General features: G+C 39.5%; 1 protein-coding gene and 1 pseudogene across 1 annotated transcript; both read left to right on the forward strand.

Moving 5' to 3' along the window:
• Positions 1-417: 417 nt before the first annotated feature.
• On the forward strand, positions 418-4177 carry LOC148734569 (uncharacterized; annotated as a pseudogene).
• A 1965-nt stretch (positions 4178-6142) lies between these two features.
• Positions 6143-12049, forward strand: LOC111335247 (uncharacterized). The gene is made up of 4 exons (XM_088751536.1): positions 6143-6329; positions 6423-6491; positions 9703-10427; positions 10644-12049. Exons 3-4 carry the CDS (start codon positions 9744-9746, stop codon positions 10914-10916), a joined length of 957 nt encoding a protein of 318 aa, XP_088607662.1. The 5' UTR covers positions 6143-6329; positions 6423-6491; positions 9703-9743; the 3' UTR covers positions 10917-12049.
• Positions 12050-18960: the final 6911 nt, after the last annotated feature.

Raw genomic sequence — 18960 nt, forward strand, 5'->3', positions numbered from 1 at the left:
GGAAGATTTAGAAACTGCAAAGTAGCTGTGAAACAGGTTCACAGCTTTATTCGCTTCCCCTCAGCCAGATCCTCATTTGAAAGAGAAATGGAGGTTGCTTCAAGATGCCGCCACCCTTGTTTGTTGCAGTTTATTGGGGCAACAAACGATGAAGGAACTCCTCTGTTTGTGACATAGCTAATGGAAACCAGTCTACGAGCGTTGTTAGGCCCCAGTCTCAACCTCTCTCTGTTCCAGGGATCTCCATCATCTCTTTGGATGTAGCACTCGGTCTTAATTACTTGCACCAAACTAAGCACCTACCCATCATGCACAGCGATCTCAGTAGTGCTAATATAACGTGTTGCTATGGCGTCATGGTCGGCAATGGCAAGGCAAAGTCTCAGAATATGGCTGGGCTAATTTTATTCAGAAATAATGACACCTGGGCCTGGAGCACGGGTATATAGTGCTCCTGAAGCCGTTACAGAAGACTAACAGACAGTCAAGGTAAGTGGTAACATTGCCGAGGAAATGAGCTTGTTGTCTTGAGATAACAGCCTCCACCAAAATGTTTCTAAACACTTCACTCACCTCTCCATGTTGATTGATTTTTACAAGAGGTCCAATGAGAGGGAAAATGTTTAAAGAGTTATGAAAAGGATTGTATGACCAAACGAGTGAAATCGGGAATACAATTTCTGGAGGGACATGATTTTCCTGAAAATCAACAAATTTTGGTTAACATCCTAATTTTGTTGCACCTGACCCTTTTTCCTCGAATAGCCTTTTGCAGTTAGAGCAACGCTAAAGAGAATTTGATACAAGAAACAACCCTTGACAGATTTTATCTAATATGTAGCAAATAATGTTGGGTCACTTGCATGGTAAATAGTGTACGCTGTTTCGCTCGTCCGTTACTGCGTTGATTTTGAAACAAGAAATATGATCGGATTTTGATTTTGTTGTCATCAGATTGATGTGTACAGTTTTGGAGTTCTTCTCTGTGAAATGTGCACGCGGAAATTTCCGGATCCTGACCGTCGAGAGGAACAAATTTCCCAAGTGACAAATGAAGAGTTTCAAAGCCTCATACAACGTTGCGTACAGCCAATCCCTGAGGAGCGACCTGATATGCAGGAAGTCAGTATAAGTATTTATTACACGACTCGGGCAGTCAGAGGGCCAATAACTAAAATCAACCAATCAAAATGCTCTATTGCCGGTCCAATATTCTCTAAGTATTGGAGCGGGCACTGTCCCGAATGGTCCCGAATGATACCACATTTGTGTCCCTTTGAACTTCAGTCGTATAATTATTCTGTTATTAACCAAGCTTGCTCGGGACCGTACTGGAAGAATATCGACCCTCGGTCTTTATTGTATGGACCTCGCTGCGCTCGGTCCGTACTGTCAAGACCACGGGCCGATATTCTCCCAGTACGGCCCTCGCGCTTGGTTAATAAGAAATATGTATTTTTTTTTAGCAATCTAGTATGTAGGTTGGATTTGGATTTTAATAAAGTTGTGTTATAATAATTGTCATTTATAACGGATATAACGCGCGCTGTCACGGAGCTGAGCTAAAGCTGTCCTGCCATCGGCAAATTTTTACTTTGTCCAACCACTTCCTGGGCTTCTCCCTTGACTTCTTTTTTTTGTTAATCGAAAGTGAAATTTCGGAACAAGCGATTTGGCAAGTAGCAACATATATATATAACCATGCTAAGTGCCGTAGGATGGAGGATTTTCGTCTCTGCTTACGGTTTAATAACGTCAACTTTCATAATGCTATGTACATTGGAGATTTTGGCAGTATGCACATTGGAAGCGCGAGTCTATGTAGTTTAGTTGTAGAGCATCGGAACGCGGAATCTGAACTTCTGAAGTTCGATCCCTCATGGGGACTTTCTTTCTCCCACAGCTTAAGTCTTGTTCAACCAACCAGATCATTTGAACCATTCTAATAAGGATTCTGATTGGCTACTATAGCGTGCTTCATCAGAGCATATAACATTCTGACGAAACTGTTATTCAATTTGGAAGTAACGTTTATTTTTAAAATTGAAAGTAATACGTGGGAAATTTAGCGGATTCTTTATTATAAAACAAATAGAAAAGTCTTGACTGTGCTCTGATCTGTTGTAAAGCACGCAGGAAACACTCCACTACGTCTCTACACTTCTTTCGTGCTATAGCCGCTTCCTGTGTGCTTTACAACAGAACAGAGCACAGTCAAGACTTCTCCATTTGTTAAATAAAACATTTTAATTTATCATTATCATTATAATTAATGACAATAAATACCTGTTAACCAGTTCTTTTAGATTGAACTCTCATCGTCTTTAAACGGTATAAAGTGGCATTATGATAGCTTTCATACGCAAAAATTCTGCTCTAGCTGAACACTGTTTACATTCCTGCCAGGAAAGGAAGAGAAGAAGAAGACGAAAAGACGAGAAGAGTTCATAAGCGAGATGGGTCGGACACAAACAAAAGAGACGAATCCACGAGATGAATTACGCAGTGAAGAGGAGACAATCACAGAACTTAGAAATCAACTCTCATCCTTGAGAGAAGAAGTCAGACATAATCGTAACTGGGTCATAAATAGAAATGAGGCTCAAATGCCAAGGACCCTTCGGAGAAGTTTCGGAGAAGGAGCATGGGGGAGAGTGGTTCAGGGGACATTTCGCTCCTGTAATGTTGCTATAAAAGAAATGAATGATAACATTGTATCTCCCCTTAACATACGATTGTTTGAACGAGAAGTCAACATGGCCTCGAGGTGTCGCCATCCCTGTTTGTTGCAGTTTATAGGAGCAACGGCGGACAATGAAAGACCGCTGTTTGTGACGGAACTCGTGGACCAGAACTTAAAAAGTCCTTCTACCAATCAGCGGACCTCAGAGAAGAGCAAGTCTCCGTCATTTTTCTGGATGGGGCCCGAGCTCTAAACTACCTCCACCAAAATACACCCGAACCCATAATCCATCGAGACATTAGTAGCACTAAGTTAAACGTGTTACTATGGAAAAAGGGAGAGCAATGGAGAGCAAAAGTTTCTGATTATAGTACTGCCAATTTTGTTCGTCAGTGCGTAAATAACTACGCAGGCGCTGTACCTTATTGTGCACCGGAAGTTGTTGATGCAGGCGGGATGGTCAGCTGTAAGGTAAGGATCTTGAGGTCAGCTTTCCTGAGTGCTCTTTCCCCTTTCCACTCTTTTTGTATAAACGTTTTATTCGCTCTTAATGAAAGTTGTGTTCCACCACCGGGATGTTTTTGTTTTTTTTCTCCCAACAAACTTAAACAGGAGTGCGCCATCTTCAAACTACACTGCCGGACATGCCTGTAAAATATCAATAGCCCACGCTAAGAAAAAGAACAGAAACGGATGAAGTTACTTTTGGATTCATTTTTTTCAGATTGATGTCTTTAGCTTTGGTGTTCTTCTCTGCGAAGTGAACTCAGGGAACTGCCAAATCCTATTCGGCGCGTTCGTCAGGTAGACTCGATGAGGAGCATCAGATTTAGACAACTTGTACGAAGCTGCGTGAGGCAAGAACCCCGTGAGAGACCAAATATGGAGGAGATAATAAATGAATATTTGAACCAAACTAGTTAAAGTAATGGAACTTTATATCCTTACAGTCAGGCCTTACTTACGGTTGACTCGCTGGCCAAAGTAAGTTGTTAATCAGTCTCGTTTCACTGATAGTTACTTTCAAACGAAGGCAAGCGCGTGTTTAAATATACTTAATATTGATCATCTAAGTAGCATACATTCACATCTCGTAAACAGGTGGTTTTATCGGTTTTGGTCGCTTTCGCAAAGATCGAAAACTGATGGAAAATGTGAACTATTGCTTAGTTATCAGTGCGATTTATTCTACACGATTTTTATCTATTTTCGAAAAGTTAGTTCAGGATAGAATCGCAAAATCACAGCTCAGGTTACCAACATTAAGTAAGGTTTTTTAAGGTGATTATTAAGACCGATTCTTCATCACTAAACCTAAGAGGTTCAAGTCAAGGTCGTTGCATAACCTTTCAGTAATTGAAAGGGGCTTAATAGTCACTGACCATAAATATCAAGAATCCGCCGACAGTGGCAAAATTTCATCGTCCATTTTAATTTCCTAAAGGACCCATTTAGGGAACCTTTTTAAAAATTCATATCAAGGAGTTCCATCGTACTTTTCTTTCTCCTAAAAATCGAAAAGTTCAAAATACGGTTAAATAGCCCCCCCCCCCCCCTTGCTGTTTTCATTGTGACTTGGTAGTGGTCAGATGTTTTGCCTTGCTAGTTTTCAACAAAATCAAGAACAGTATTATGTGATGGCTTTTCTCGCTCATTACTCATGCAGTGTGAAAATCTTGATCTCATGTTTCGAAAGTTTTGTTCTTGCGGCATTAACGTCTCTTTCTCAGCCCTTTTTCGGAGGCGCCATGAAACGACGCTCCGGTTCCTGAACAAAATCGTTCTCTTTTGAAGAGCAATTCGCTTCAAAACAATCAAATTGCCCTTTGGTTATACGAGTGGCATATAGATAGTTGTGTGTTTTTGAAATGCCACTTTTGTCACTTCAATCGCTTAAAAAAATAACAACATAAATGTAGGAAATGAACAATGTTCAAACGGAATAAAGCGCGGCGATCAGCAAAGCAAAAACGATAAAGAATATAAGTAAAGTTTATTCCTCGTTTCCTATAATATTCCTCTTGAGTGTAAAATGTTTGCTACCCTTATTCAAGCATTTTGATTAAGTATTTGTGAATGTTTACTTATAAGCAAAAATGTATTCGAGTTTTCGTTTGAGATTTTTTGAGCCATGTCATATGTACAAACCATATTTGTTACGATCGGCTGTTACATAACAATAAGTATTACTACAGTATAATTGTAGAAAAGTATTGTTAGCTTTGTACATATATCTCATTAATAGTCAGTCAAAGTAGAATAAAAGGGATAGTTCTAAATGTTCGGTTATGCTTTGCGTTGACACGAAGCTCAGGATAGGGATTTCATACATTTAGTGAAGACAGACGTGGTCATTTCAATTTTGAATGAAACTTCTTAAAGGAACAGTACTGTCACGGAACATGGATCACGCGTTTCATCTCATTTTCCTTTGACGAAAGTACAATTTCTAGATCAAAGCTGAGTTCTAGTGACACATACGTTACTTGACTACTTGAGACGTAGGTTTTAATTCCATCTTGAAACAGAAACGGGGTCAAATAGAATTACTCATCTCAACACTTATTAGATGCAAAAAGGAACGAACGACTGTGCCAGTTAAATTTCTAACGGAAATTTAGTGACGGTAATCAGCGTAACATAAGGGTCTTGTTTTGTAAACCAGTCGACAAGGATTTATTCTACGATTTGCAGATTTGACAGCGCTGGCTGCTGACTGCTGCTGATAATTTCTCTTTCCTCCCAAATAATATAGCTCAAAGTATAAGGTTTCATTCTGAAAGAACAAAATCTTAATTCTTGATTATCAAGAGACTATTATTTTATCCTCTCTGAATGACCGATTGACTGCTCGATTCTGAATAATAACTGACCATTTAAAAGAAAGCTATGTTTCAATAACAAAGTTATCTTTATTATTTTCTTCATCTTTTCCAGTGCTATCCATTTCATTGAATCTGTGAATATTAGCCCGCTTGTGCAGAAATTAAAGCACGAGATCTATATATTTTCAAACCGGGGCCAAGATGAAGAGAGTTGTTCTCGAATACGCAAAACAAATGAGTCCAATTATTTTCGATACAAGAAACATTAAAGCTAGTCCAAGGAGTTTTTTTAACCTTAGTTTTCTGGCGAACGTAACTCTTATGGGAAAAGCATCTTTTGCTATTCTAAACTAACTATATGACGTGTTTAAAATAAAAAAAAATTTACAAGTGAAGGGTAGTTTTAAAAAGATGCTACAGAAAAAATTAAGAGATAGAACCACGCATGTAGAATCTTAGAATGTTGCAGTTTTAGTATTAACCCTCGAAACGTATTCCAGTCCGTTTTCATGTTGACTCAGGGTTCTGACATTTCTGAGACCCGCCACCCACCCACCCATATATTATTTAGCCCCTCCCCCCTACGGAAATAGAGTGTCATTCAATGAGGCCTGTATTGTTTTTTTGATAGATAATCACTCGTTTTCCGTATGAAAATTAAGTGGACCACATTCGCTCCGTTTTCAATATTCCTGACAATTTCAGCATGAAAGTATGCCAATTACTCCTACGGAATATAGCGAAGTGCGCTCTCTTCAAGGGAAATGTTCACTTGGCCAGGCATGCAAAGTAAACATTAGAAAAAAGAACGATGCTCGAAAGTGAGGAAACCAACTAGACCAGATTCTTTGTGGTTGATCGAAAAGAAGTATGAGGGAATCGACGGAAACTGATAGAATCTCTTTCATTTGTAGAGACTGAACTGCTGGGAACAATTACGGGTGTTCAACCGACAGGGACGCTCTAGAGGACAGATAAAAACGGTGAGTGATTTGTACCGATAAAATCAGTTCGTGGTTCAGTGCCAAGTGCTGTCCCATAATGCGGACTGCAGAGTTCGAAGCAATTAGCTTCTTTGAATTACGTTGCTTGGTTTTAATGACTTAGAGCTAAGCAGTTGAAAGTTTCTCCATGAATTTGTTTTTCTGTTGGTAGAGTTGAAACGTGACAACTCGAGTGTGAAACCAGGAAGTAGTATTTAAAAGAGCCAGCCCCATCATTAAGAAAAATGACTCCATCCAAAATTTATGTTTCTGATCACGTTTCATCAAGAGAAGTAACAAATAGGAAATGTTTCTTCATTTAAAAAATCTGATAGAAAGATGAACCAGTAATGATCTCACCATTTACCGAAAATTAGCGACAGAAAGCGTAAACGAACACAACGCATGATTGTCAGCAGGCTTAAAGGTTAAAGCTCAAGGATTGTGGTTAAATGAAAACAACAAAAAGATGCCTGCGGCATCACGAAACGTACATTTCGATATATCTATCACTTGGAACCAAGTTACGTCCAAGTTGTAATCCCTATCGTAAAGTTTCTACGACAGGGATTGGATATTGCAAGACCGGTTTTATTTCAGTTGAGTCGATTGTGCATTTTTCTCATGCGTGTTTGCCCAAGAGCACTTAGTCGTAACCCGTTTAATGACTTAGTTTTCATTTCGATAAAACGATAACTTGTAACGGGCGAGATTGAGCTCAATTGGTAGAGCGCTGCACTAGTATCGCAGAGGTCAGTGGTTCGAATCCCGTACAGGCCTGAGATTTTTTTCAGGTCTGATTTTCACTATTGCTCAAATAGTGCTTTACTGCGAAGGATCGTGCACATATACGATACTAATTCAGTTAGGTACTAATTGTATGATCAAATGGAATAACAGAACTTTCTTTGACTGGCTTTCCTGACTGATAGCTGCAATTTGATATTCGCTCTTATGCCTGTCTGCACATCGTTCGGTATTAAATATATACTGAAACGATTATAGCCTACAGAGTCGGAGAAAGCAGTGGATGTTCACCTCCACTTTAGTAAATTATTTTTTCATATCTAAACTTTTTAGTATGCTTTTAAATTTGAATATGGTCCCTCTCCCCCCCCCCTCCCCCCCCTCTTCATTGAATAATCCAATTTACAGTATTGTAGTCTCAGATGCTGACGGGAGGGGAGCACTCCGAAGTAGACGGCCAGAACTTAGGTCTGTCAGACAAGAAAGGAACTCTTAGAAACTCTTAACGGTGGCCAATTTACATCATCAACCCCCCCTCCCCACACACACGCACACACACAGACGTAGCGCTACAATTTCTTTAGAAACTTACTCCCTTTATTTACAGGTCAAAACTTAGATCTGCCACAAGCGATGAAGAGCGTCAAAAATTGAAAATTGAGCTAAAATAACAGAGAACAAATCAACACCTTAACAGCCGAAACAGAAGAACTTAAGCAGCATGAAAACATGTCTTTTTAAGTAGGTTTTCAAATGACTTAAGATTTCTAAGAAAGTTCAGTAGAACGGTACGTGACATGAAGAAGGAAGTAGAATGAAAAGCAAACATTCACTGACTAAGCGACTTATGTATATAAAGAGGAAGTGAATTTACATTGTAAAGTTTACATAATGAAGCAAAACTACTTAATGACAGATTGACAATAACAAAAATATGAATAGATTTATTCTAGTCTACGGGCGTCGCAATGGTAAAGTGGCTGTGAAATTGTAACGTGATCTGTAACCAAACAAACCTTTAAGTGTGTGTTATGTGTGGGTTCCCAGTGTCTTTATCACCCTTTTACCTAAATGGGCTTCGTCTAAGCGACCAGTCATTTATCGTGAGGGAGGGGGGGAAGGATGTTTGAGAGGATCACATGGTTTTATGGGGAACGAACCGGGGAGAGCTAGTTATCTCCAGTAGAGTATAAAGCGGGGAGGGTAAGAAATTGACTGCCAGTGAAGGGGGATCTTAAGATACTTACAGAGCTTTATGGAGTGATCAGGTTAATTTTATCGAGACAGAACCAAAATCCTCTGACCTTTCTCAGGTGATAATTAATGACTGGTCCCCAAAGAACGGTTATGTAAAATGAAGTTGAAATGGTAAATTAGCTACCGATATGATTATAAAAGCTGATGTTTCGAGCGTTAGCCCTTTTATAATCATAACAGTGGCCAATTTATCATTTCAACTTTGTTGATTTATTCAAATTATTTCGTCACCCCCACCGACGCAGCCCCAAACAGTTTCTTTAGAAACTATCAGCCTTTATTCATATGTAAAATGAAGTTGTGATGTGTGATGTTTTTGCCCCTGACGTGGAAATATTGCTCGAATGTAACCCTGGCCTGCTTGGTTCAGAGAGGAATTCAGACGGAGCCTGAGATTTGTTAATTAGGCTAACGCTATGGAATCATTCTCACATCAATACTTACCCCGTCTTGAGCTACGATCAATACTCCGTCAAATGTATCAGGGATGGAAAGCTATCTAACGTTATCGACAGATCATCGCAACTGAATTATACTATAACTGACTTGCACGTCAGTTTTACAACCAGAAATGAATAACTTCTGACAAATCAGTCAGTTTTTACCAACCAAGCTGACATCACTTGACAAACAACTGTTTACGTAATCATAATGATAAACTCTGCCCTCACTTGGACGATCAGACTACAAGACCGACTGCTGTCTACTGCTGTCGATCCGTTTGATCGGCACAATCATCATGTTTATCTCCGTAATTTGACGATGAGTGGAGTTGTTGTCCAACTGTGCCTCGTTAAGTATAAATAACGCCCAAAACTACGTACAAATATCTCGCGGTATGGGGCCATCTTGATATCTCGGAGCTTATCCAGTACTTCCCAATAAAGATTATGGCTTCATCTTTCATTCTTGTAAGCTTTTCAATGCCTCATTGGGATCAGTTTTTGAGTTTTGATGAAGGAAAACATTGCTTAAAGCTATAATTCCATATTTGTGCTAAAAGAGCACCCTTGCTTTATCGGCCGGCTAATAAACCTCAGCTTGTTTTTAGAAAATATAGGGGGAGTTAGACGCTTCCAGGTTCTAAACTTCTGCGTATTTATACAACTGCATAATGTCCAAAAGATATATTTTTTAACAATGAAGTGGTATAACTTTAACACGCCAAAGTTCTGCGCTAGCTGAACACTATTTGCATTCTTGTCAGGAAAAGGACGAGAGGAACGTAAGGAAGAGTTCATATGAGGAATGGGTCAGATACTAACGTGCTCACCAACAAATAGTAGCAGTGAAGAGGAGACAATCACTGAACTTAGAAATCAACTGTCATCCTTGAGGGATGAAGTCAGAAATAATCGTAACTGGGTTATAAATAGAAGTGAGGTTCAAATGCCGGTGATCCGTAGAAGTCTCGGAGAAGGAGCATGGGGGAGGGTGGTTCGGGGGACATTTTGCTGCTGTGATGTTGCTGTAAAAGAAATGCATAATGACATTGTATCTCCCCACAACATACGATTGTTTGAACGAGAAATCAACATGGCTTCGAGATGTCGCCATCCCTGTTTATTGCAGTTTATAGGAGCGACGGCGGACAATGCAAAACCGTTGCTTGTAACGGAACTCATGGACCGGAACTTAAGGTCTTTGTACGAAGAAGCGGAACTCAGAGAAGAGCAAGTCGCCGTCATCTTTCTGGATGTGGCCCGAGCTCTGAACTACCTCCACCAAAATACACCAGAACCCATAATCCATCGAGACATTAGTAGTGCTAATGTGTTACTATGGAAAAAGGGAGAGCAATGGAGAGCAAAAGTTTCTGATTATGGTACTGCCAATTTTGTTCGTCAGTGCGTAAGTAACTACGCAGGCGCTGTACCTTACTGTGCACCGGAGGTTGGTAATACAAGGGGGAATAACAGGGTCAGCTGTAAGGTAAGGATCTTGAAGTCAGTTCTCGCGAGTGCTCTTTTCGCTTTTCTCTCTTTTTGTTCAAATGCTTTATTCGCTCTATTGATAGTTGTGTTTCGCCGCCGGGATGTTTTTGTTTTTTTCTTCAAACTACATTGACATGCCTGTAAAATATCAATAGTCCACGCTAAGAAAAGGAACAGAAACGGATGAAGTTACTTTTAGATTAATTTATTTCAGATTGATGTCTTTAGCTTCGGTATTCTTCTATGCGAAGTGTGCATCAGGGAACTGCCAAATCCTAATCGGCGCGTTCGTCAGGTAGACTCGATGAGGAGCATCAGATTTAGACCACTTGTACGAAGCTGCGTGAGGCAAGAACCCCGCGAGAGACCAAATATGGAGGAGATAATAAATGAATATTTGAACCAAACTAGTCAAACTAGTGGAACGTTATATCATTACAGTCAGGCCTTACCTACCGTTGAATCGCTAGTCATAGTAAGTTGTTAATCTACTGCTTTGTTACCAAATGAATATGATTTATTTTACACGATTTTTAACAATTTTCGAAAAGCTAGATAGTTCAGGATAGAATTGCAAAATCACATCTCAGGTTACCAGCATTACGTAAGGTTTTCTAAGGTCAGAAGTCTAAGTCAAGGGTATTGTATAACTTTTCAATAATTGAAAGGGGCTTAAGAGTCACTGACCACAAATATCAAGAATCCGCCGACAGTGGCAAAATTTCGTCATTCATTTCATTTTTCCTACAGGAACCATTTGGTGAACCTTTCCAAAACAACCATATCAAAAAGTTCTGTCGCACTTTACTTTCTCCGATTTATCGAAAAGTTAAAAAAATAAGCTTTAATGACCGCCCCCCCCTCCTTGCAAAACGTCGGAAAATTATGCAACTTCGGCAACTACGTACCTTGTGTGTCTCCCTAGTTTTTTGACAGCTGTTTTTGTCAGATGTTTTGCCTTGCTAGTCAGGTTTTCATCAAGAACAGTATTATGTGAGGGCTTTTCTCGCCCACTACTCACGCAGTGTAAAAATCTTGATCTCATATTACGAGAATTTTGTTCTTGCGGCGTTAACGTCTCCTTCACGGCCGTTTTTCGGAGGCGTCATGAAACGACGCTCCCGCTCCTTAACAATATCGTTATGTTTTGATCCTCCCCCAAAAAAACTGGTTGGAAAGGAGACTACGCTTCGAAACAAGCAAATTGCTCTTTGGTTTTACGAGTGGCATATATATGGTTGTAGTTTTTGAAATGCCAGTTCTGTTGCGCGCTTCGATCACTTAAAAAATAACTAACACATTGTAGGAAATGGACAATGTTCAAAAGTAAAGTTTATTCTTCGTTTCCTATAATATTCCTATTTTGTGTAAATGTGAGTAATTTTTTTGCTGCCCTTTTTTTATGCATTTTGATCAAGTGTTTGTGAATGCTTACTTTTAAGCAAAAATGTATTCGAGTTTTCGTTTGAGCTTTTTTGAGCCATTTCATATGTACAAACCATATTTGTTATGGTGGCTGTTATATACCAATAAGTATTACTGCAGTTTAACTGTAGAAAAGCATTGTTAGCTTTGTACATGTATATTTATTGTAAATCAGTTTGAGTAAAATAAAAAGAATTGTTCTGAATGTTTGCTTATGCTTTGTGTTGGCACGAAGCTCACGATGGGGATTTCATACATCTAGTGAGGGCAGGCGTGGTCAATTTTGAATGAAATTACTAGAGGGAACTTTTGTCACGGAAAATGGGTCACGCGTTTCATTTTATTTGTTTTTAACGAACGCACAATTTCAAGATCAAAGCGGCATTCCAGTGACACATACATTACATGAATACTTGAGACGTAGGTTTTAATTTAACTTCATACAAAAACGGGGCCAATTAATTAGAATCGCTCATCTCAATACTTATGCAAAAAGGAACGAAAGACTGTGTCCTAATGTTCTACCGGAAATTTAGTGATAGTAATCAGCGTGGCATAAGGGTCTTGTCTTGTAAACCAGTCGACAAGGATTTATTATACGACTTGCAAATTTGACAGCGCCGACTGCTGACTGCTGCAGATAATTTCTCTTAGCTTTCCTCTCAAACAATATAGCTCAAAGTAAGGTTTCATTCCGAAAGAATTCATCTTAATCCTTGATTATCAAGAAACTATTGCTCCTTCCTCTCTGAATGACCGATTAACTGCTCGATTCTGAATAATGACTGGCCGTTTAGAGGAAAACTATGTTTCAATAGCAAAGTCACCTTTATTCTTTTCATAATCTTTTCCAGTGCTATCTATTTCATTGAATCTGTGAATATTAGCCCGCTGGTACACAAATTAAAGCAGAACAGGGACATACTCCACTTCACACGAGATCTACATGTTTTCAAGCCGGGGCCAAGATGAAGGGAGTTGTTCTCGAATACGCAAAACAAACGAGTCCAATTCTTTTCGATACAGCAAACGTTAAAACTAGCCAAAAGTGACTTTTAACCTTGGTTTGCTGGTGAACGTAGCTGTCACGGGAAAAGCATCTTTTACTATTCTAAACTAATTATATGACATATATAAAACAAAAAGTTTACTGTGAAGGGTAGTCTTAAAAAAGATGCTGCAGAAAAAAATCAAGAGATGGAACCACGCACGTAGAGTCTTAAAATGTTGCAGTTTGAATAATAATCTTCGAAACGTATTCGAGTCTTTTTCATGTTGACTCAGGGTTCTAACATTTCTGAGACCCGCCCCCTACCCACCCATATATTATTTAGCCCTCCCCCCCTACGGAAATAGAGTGTCATTCAACGGTGCCTGTATTGTGTTTTTGATAGACGATCGCTTGTTTACCGTCTGAAAATTAATTGGACCACATTCGCTCCGTTTCCGACGTTACTGACAATTTCAGCATAAAAGTGTGCTATATTCTCGTTCGGGATATAGAGAAATGCGATCTCTTCTAAAGAGATGTTTACTTGGCCTCTAAAAAGTTGCAAGGCAAAGAATTAGAAAAAGGAACGATACTCGAAAGCGAGCAAACCGGCAACCAGACCAGATTCTTTATGGCCAATCGAGAAGTATTTTTTAATAGGAACAGCGTTGAGGGAATTGACGGAAAGTTGGAACTTTTTTTATCTAGAGAGGCTGAACTACTTTTGGAGATTATTTCTCTTAAGGAACGATTACGGGTATTTAACCGACGACGACGCTCCGGAGGACAGACAGAACAGGTAAGTCGTTTGTACTGATAAAGTCAGTTCGTGGTTCAGTGCCAATTGCTGTCCATCAGTGCAGGACAACAGAGTTCCAAGCAATAATCTGCTCTGAATTGCTTTGCTTGGTTCTACTGACCTAGAACCAAGTAGCAGTTGAAAGTTTCTATATGAACTTGTTTTTCTGTTGATGGAATTGATACGTGACGACTCCAGGGTCAAACTAGGAAGTAGAATTAAATAGAATCAGTCCATCATTAAGAACAATGACTCCAACCAAAATCATACGCTCTTATTCACGCTCCGTCAAGAGAAGAAGTAACAAATAAGAAATGTTTCTTCATTTGAAAAATCTGACAGAAAGATGAACCAGTAATGATCTCGCCATTTACCGAAAATAAACAACAGACAAGCGTAAACGGATACAGTACATGATTGTCAGCTAGCATAAAGGTTACAGCTTCAATGAAAATAACAAAGAGATGCTTGCTGCATCACGAAACGTACATTTCGATACATTTTTCGCTTGGAACCATGTTACGTCTAAGTTGTAATCCCTGTCGTAAAGTTTTTAGCTTGGATATTATATGCAAGACCAGGTTTATTTAATTTAAGTTGATTGTGCATTTTTTTCCCATGTGTGTTTACCCAAAAGCACTTAGTCGTAACCCAGTTAATGACTTGGTTTTCATTTCAATATGGCGATAACTTGTAACGGGCGAAATCCTGCAGATCATCTGGCGGGTTAAAATGCATTCATCTCTAATTAGCGGTTTCTCCAATCGACTTCAGTTTTTCTAGAGACTTGATGTGTAAAATCTCTGAGAAAAATTTAGAAACGCCTTCAAAGGTGGATTCAATAGTCGTAGCTTACCGAACAATTGGGCACGATTTTATGCAAATTATTTTGTCTAGTTGTATTGAAGGTTTGTACTGACTTAAATCAGTCAACACTGGACTCTTGCCAATCTTATATAGCGTTCACAAAAGCATTAAGTTAAAGAATTTCAGGAAACTAAATTTAGGAGCTGGGTAGAGGAAGAGAAGTTGTAATCTGCTTTGCGACGAGCATGGAACAAACAAGAACATCTGAGTTTCCCACTTGGCAAATTACTTGGCATACAAACCCAAATACAAACATACCTTGGCAAACCCCTTGCATTGCGCCCCTGCCCGATGCTTTGAATTCCTAGCGGGGGAACTCTTCTTTTCGACATGCTCGGAGAACGAGCTGAAAACTCGCCATGTTTCTCATTTTACGGTAGGAGGGCTCGTAAAAATAGTTGTTGCAAAAATCAGCTTCATCCGTTCATCCGTTAAAAACTATACAGCTCCTATATTTTGCGAAAACATCTGCCATCCCTCTCTAGTGCATTGTTTAATACTGTTGGTCAGTAATGCTTTTATTTTAAGCCTGTCACCACGCGACACGATGTAAGCGATACAGATTAATCTAAAACTAAAAATAAAACACAATAACCCTGTTATCAGAGAAAACAAGACTTTAGTATATGTTTGCTTTCAGGGAAGAGATCGGAGGGACGCTCACCTAGAGGCCGAGCTTTAGGGACCAAGAACACCCTCTACAAAAGATATGTACGATCAGCTATCAAAGACATTAGTTCAATTAGATACTATGTGTATGATTAAATGGAATAAAAGAACACTCTCTGACTGGCTTTCCAGAAATAGCTGCAATTTGATTTTCGATCTTACGCCTGACTACATATCGTTCTGTGTCTGAATATACTGAAACAGTTGTAACCTCCAAGGTCGGAGAAAGTGGATGTTTACCTCCACTTTGGTAAATTTTTTTATATCTTAAAATTTCAGTGTACTTTTAAATCAAAAATATCCTTTGAAAGGACCTCTCCTCCCTCCTCCCTCCTCCCTCCTCCCTCCGCATCACTGAATAATCCCACGCATGGTGGTGTCACCTCAGATGCTGACGGAAGGAGAGTACCCAGAAGAAGACGGTCAGAACTTAGGTCTGCAGAACAACTGAAAGAAACTCTTGGAAACTCTAACGGTGGCCAACTTACATCATCAACTGAACTCAGTTGATAAAACCAAACTATTTTGTTATACCACCCCCCTTCCCAACCACCCTCCACCCCCACCGACGTAGCACTGCAGGTTTTTTAAAAACTAACCCTCTTTAGTATATACTAAAACAGTGGATAGCATCGAAGGCGCGCTCTGATTGGCTAGTCAAACTCCGAATATCCTTTGCTATTTACCTCCGAGCAACTCGGGAAAAAATGGCGTCCCGGTTTGCATCCATGACAAGGGAAGAAATCACTCAAATTGATTTTTGGTGGTGTATATTATCTCACTATTTTAGTATATACTAAAACAACTATTCACCTCAGTGTCGGTGCATAGTTAGCGGTGGATATTTACCTCGCTGCTTCGCGGCTCGGTAAATATCCACCACTAACCACCTCCACTTCAGTGAATAGTTGTAAATTAGTATATACTAAAACAGTGGCTAGCGTTGAAGGCGCGCTCTGATTGGCTAGTCAAACTCCGAAGATCCTTTGCTATTTACCTCCGAGCAACTCGAGAAAAAGTGGCGTGCCGGTTTGCATCCGTGACAAGCGAAGAAATCACTCAAATAACAACGAAGCAGTCCCTGAAAACACAGAGAAAGCGACTAAATTTGGTTTGGCTGTGTTTAAAGGTAATGGTAACCGGGAGTTTATCGATAAAAACCAATGAAAAAGGTTTTGTTTACAAATGCAAATTAATCTTGCGTAACCTCACTTGTTTACTTCAAGATCAAAGTTGAATGGTATTTTTTTACAGAATGCTTTCAAATACAGAAAGAGTTTGCAACACCATTTGAAGAAATGTCGCCACCACAGCTAAACAAAATGTCTTCAGAAATTTTATCTGTCAGCGAAAAAACGAGGCGGCAGTCTTCACAACAAAAAATCACTTACCGCGATCCGAGCCGCGTTGGATCGTTACGCGCGGGAAAATGTTGAAATGTTGGAATCGTATGAATTAAAATCAATTTTTGGTGGTGTATATTATCTCACTGTTTTAGTATATACTAAAACAACTTTTCACCTCAGTGTCGGTGGTTAGCGATGGATATTTACCTCGCCGCTTCGCGGCTCGGTAAATATCCATCACTAACCACCTCCACTTCGGTGAATAGTTGTTAATTATTTACTGGTCAGAACTTAGATCTGCCACACAAGATGAGGAGCGTCAAAAATTGAAAACAGAGCTTAACTGCAGAAAGAGAAGAACTTAAGGAGCAGTTATCGGAAAAAGGTTAGTCGACTAAAGAAAACATGCCTATTAAAGTAGGTTTTCAAATGATTTTAGATTTCTAGAAAGTTCACTTGAAAGGTACATGACACGAAGAAGGAAGTAGAATGAAAAGGAAACATTCATTTGACCAAGCTACTTATGAATTTGAAAGGGAAGTGAGTTTACATTGTAAAGTTTACATAATGAAACGAAACTACTTAATAACAGATTCATTTAATATTAATAAGCTTTCGAATCGACTTGTCTTAATCTTTACGTTATGACTACATTTGGCGAATTATTTCAAACTTTTTGGTATGTTTTTTTTTTCAAAAATTTCGAAATTTGATCCTTTTATAAAACCTCTCCTCGTCCCTTCCATCTCTATCGATGAACAATTATACTTGCGTAATTACAATCTCAGAGGTGACTAGGGGCTAACGCTCGAAATGTCAGCTTTAGACATTCTTAGTGGTGGCCAAGTTACATTGTCAACTCAGTTGATGAAACCAAATCACCTTGTTATACCCTACCGCCGACGCAGCTCTACAGTTTCTCTCGAAACTTACCCCCTTTATTCGTTGGTCAGAACTTAGGTCTGCCAGACAAGATGAAGTACGTCAAAATTGGCACCTAACAAACGTTGACCTCTTTTACATCAGTGGCGGTCAATGAAGAGTTCCGCTTCACTGCAGCAACGGGTGAAAGGTAGCCGGTCACAAAAACGAGCGGCACTTCACCGATAGTGGCCTGAAAAACATCATTATAGTCTTATAAACAGCTTTTCTCTGATGATGACTTCTGCTCAGATTTTTGATGATGTTTGCCTTGGAAAAGGACTACCATCATCCGAATGATGATATCACATATTCTTGAATAGTCATAACGAAAAGATCCCACCTCCAAGCTCGTCCTTGCTGAGACATTAGGGACCTTACGCAGTCAGGATGGCAACGCCACTGAAGACGTCGATTAAAAAATTAATTTCTACTTCTAGTTAGAATTTCGAAAAGGACGGCATGTGTTTACCGTCTCATAGGGCGCCAGACCTCAACCTCAACATAATGCATGAAAGTAGCGTTGAGGGCCAAATGGAAATTAAAATAATTTGCCGTCGCGGTTTCGGTTCGCAGACGACGCAAATTTTGGTGATTTCACGTTGTTGTTTTGCAAAGGGCAGCTAAGAAATGAACAAAGTTTTAAAACGCACATGCTGGGCTATTGTTCTTCCAATTAGATCTTTTGTTTTTTCACGTTCCCATTGCCGTCGCCGTCGTGGTTTGCGTAAGGTCCCTATTTGCGAGGGTATTTCTTTTAGAGTCAAAAATCATAATAACTTCATAGTGTTATCTTTTGTCAAGAGACGAAACCGTGGCATTAAACTAAGATTCTGATGTTTAATACCATTGATTCAAGGATGCTCTTGCTTCTACTAGGTGGACATCTTCAGTTTTGGTGTTCTCCTGTGCTAGATGTGCATCGGGGAACTACCTGATCCTGAAAGGCAAGGACAACATGAGTTGCTAGGGTGAAAAACATCTTACTTCAAGAGTTGATACACAAATGCCTGCCAGGAGATCCCGAGGAGAGACAAGGGATAGAGTATGTCGTTAATGAACCACGCCACAGAAAGTTACACTAATTTCAGTAGGTCTACCCTTATTTCGTGCGTGAATTGTTTTTATCAGTCAGTGTTTTGAAAAGATAGACATGAGGCGAACTTGCACATAGCCGGCTTCACACCTAAAAAACATCTAGCGATCCTGAGAGATTTACTTAAAAACCTTTTAGTTTAGATTATAGCTGTTAGCTTACTTCTACAGTGTATATATCCAATAAACAGACAACACAACATGGCAGACAACGTGAACGTTTGCATGGCCGATACCCGGAAAAGTTAGAAACCATTGAAGCATTTTAAAAGCATCAGTATCATTGACTAATGTAGTTCAGTATGTTTTGTAAAAATTAAAGAGGAAGTCCCACAATATTTGCCACTGAGCGCTCTTGACCTAGACTGCCATTTCTCACACAATGGCTATAAACTGGAAAAGGGCCTTTCAATCGAGT

Source organism: Stylophora pistillata, chromosome 3 (genome assembly GCF_964205215.1).
Source record: "Stylophora pistillata chromosome 3, jaStyPist1.2, whole genome shotgun sequence".
Classification (NCBI taxonomy): domain Eukaryota; kingdom Metazoa; phylum Cnidaria; class Anthozoa; order Scleractinia; family Pocilloporidae; genus Stylophora; species Stylophora pistillata.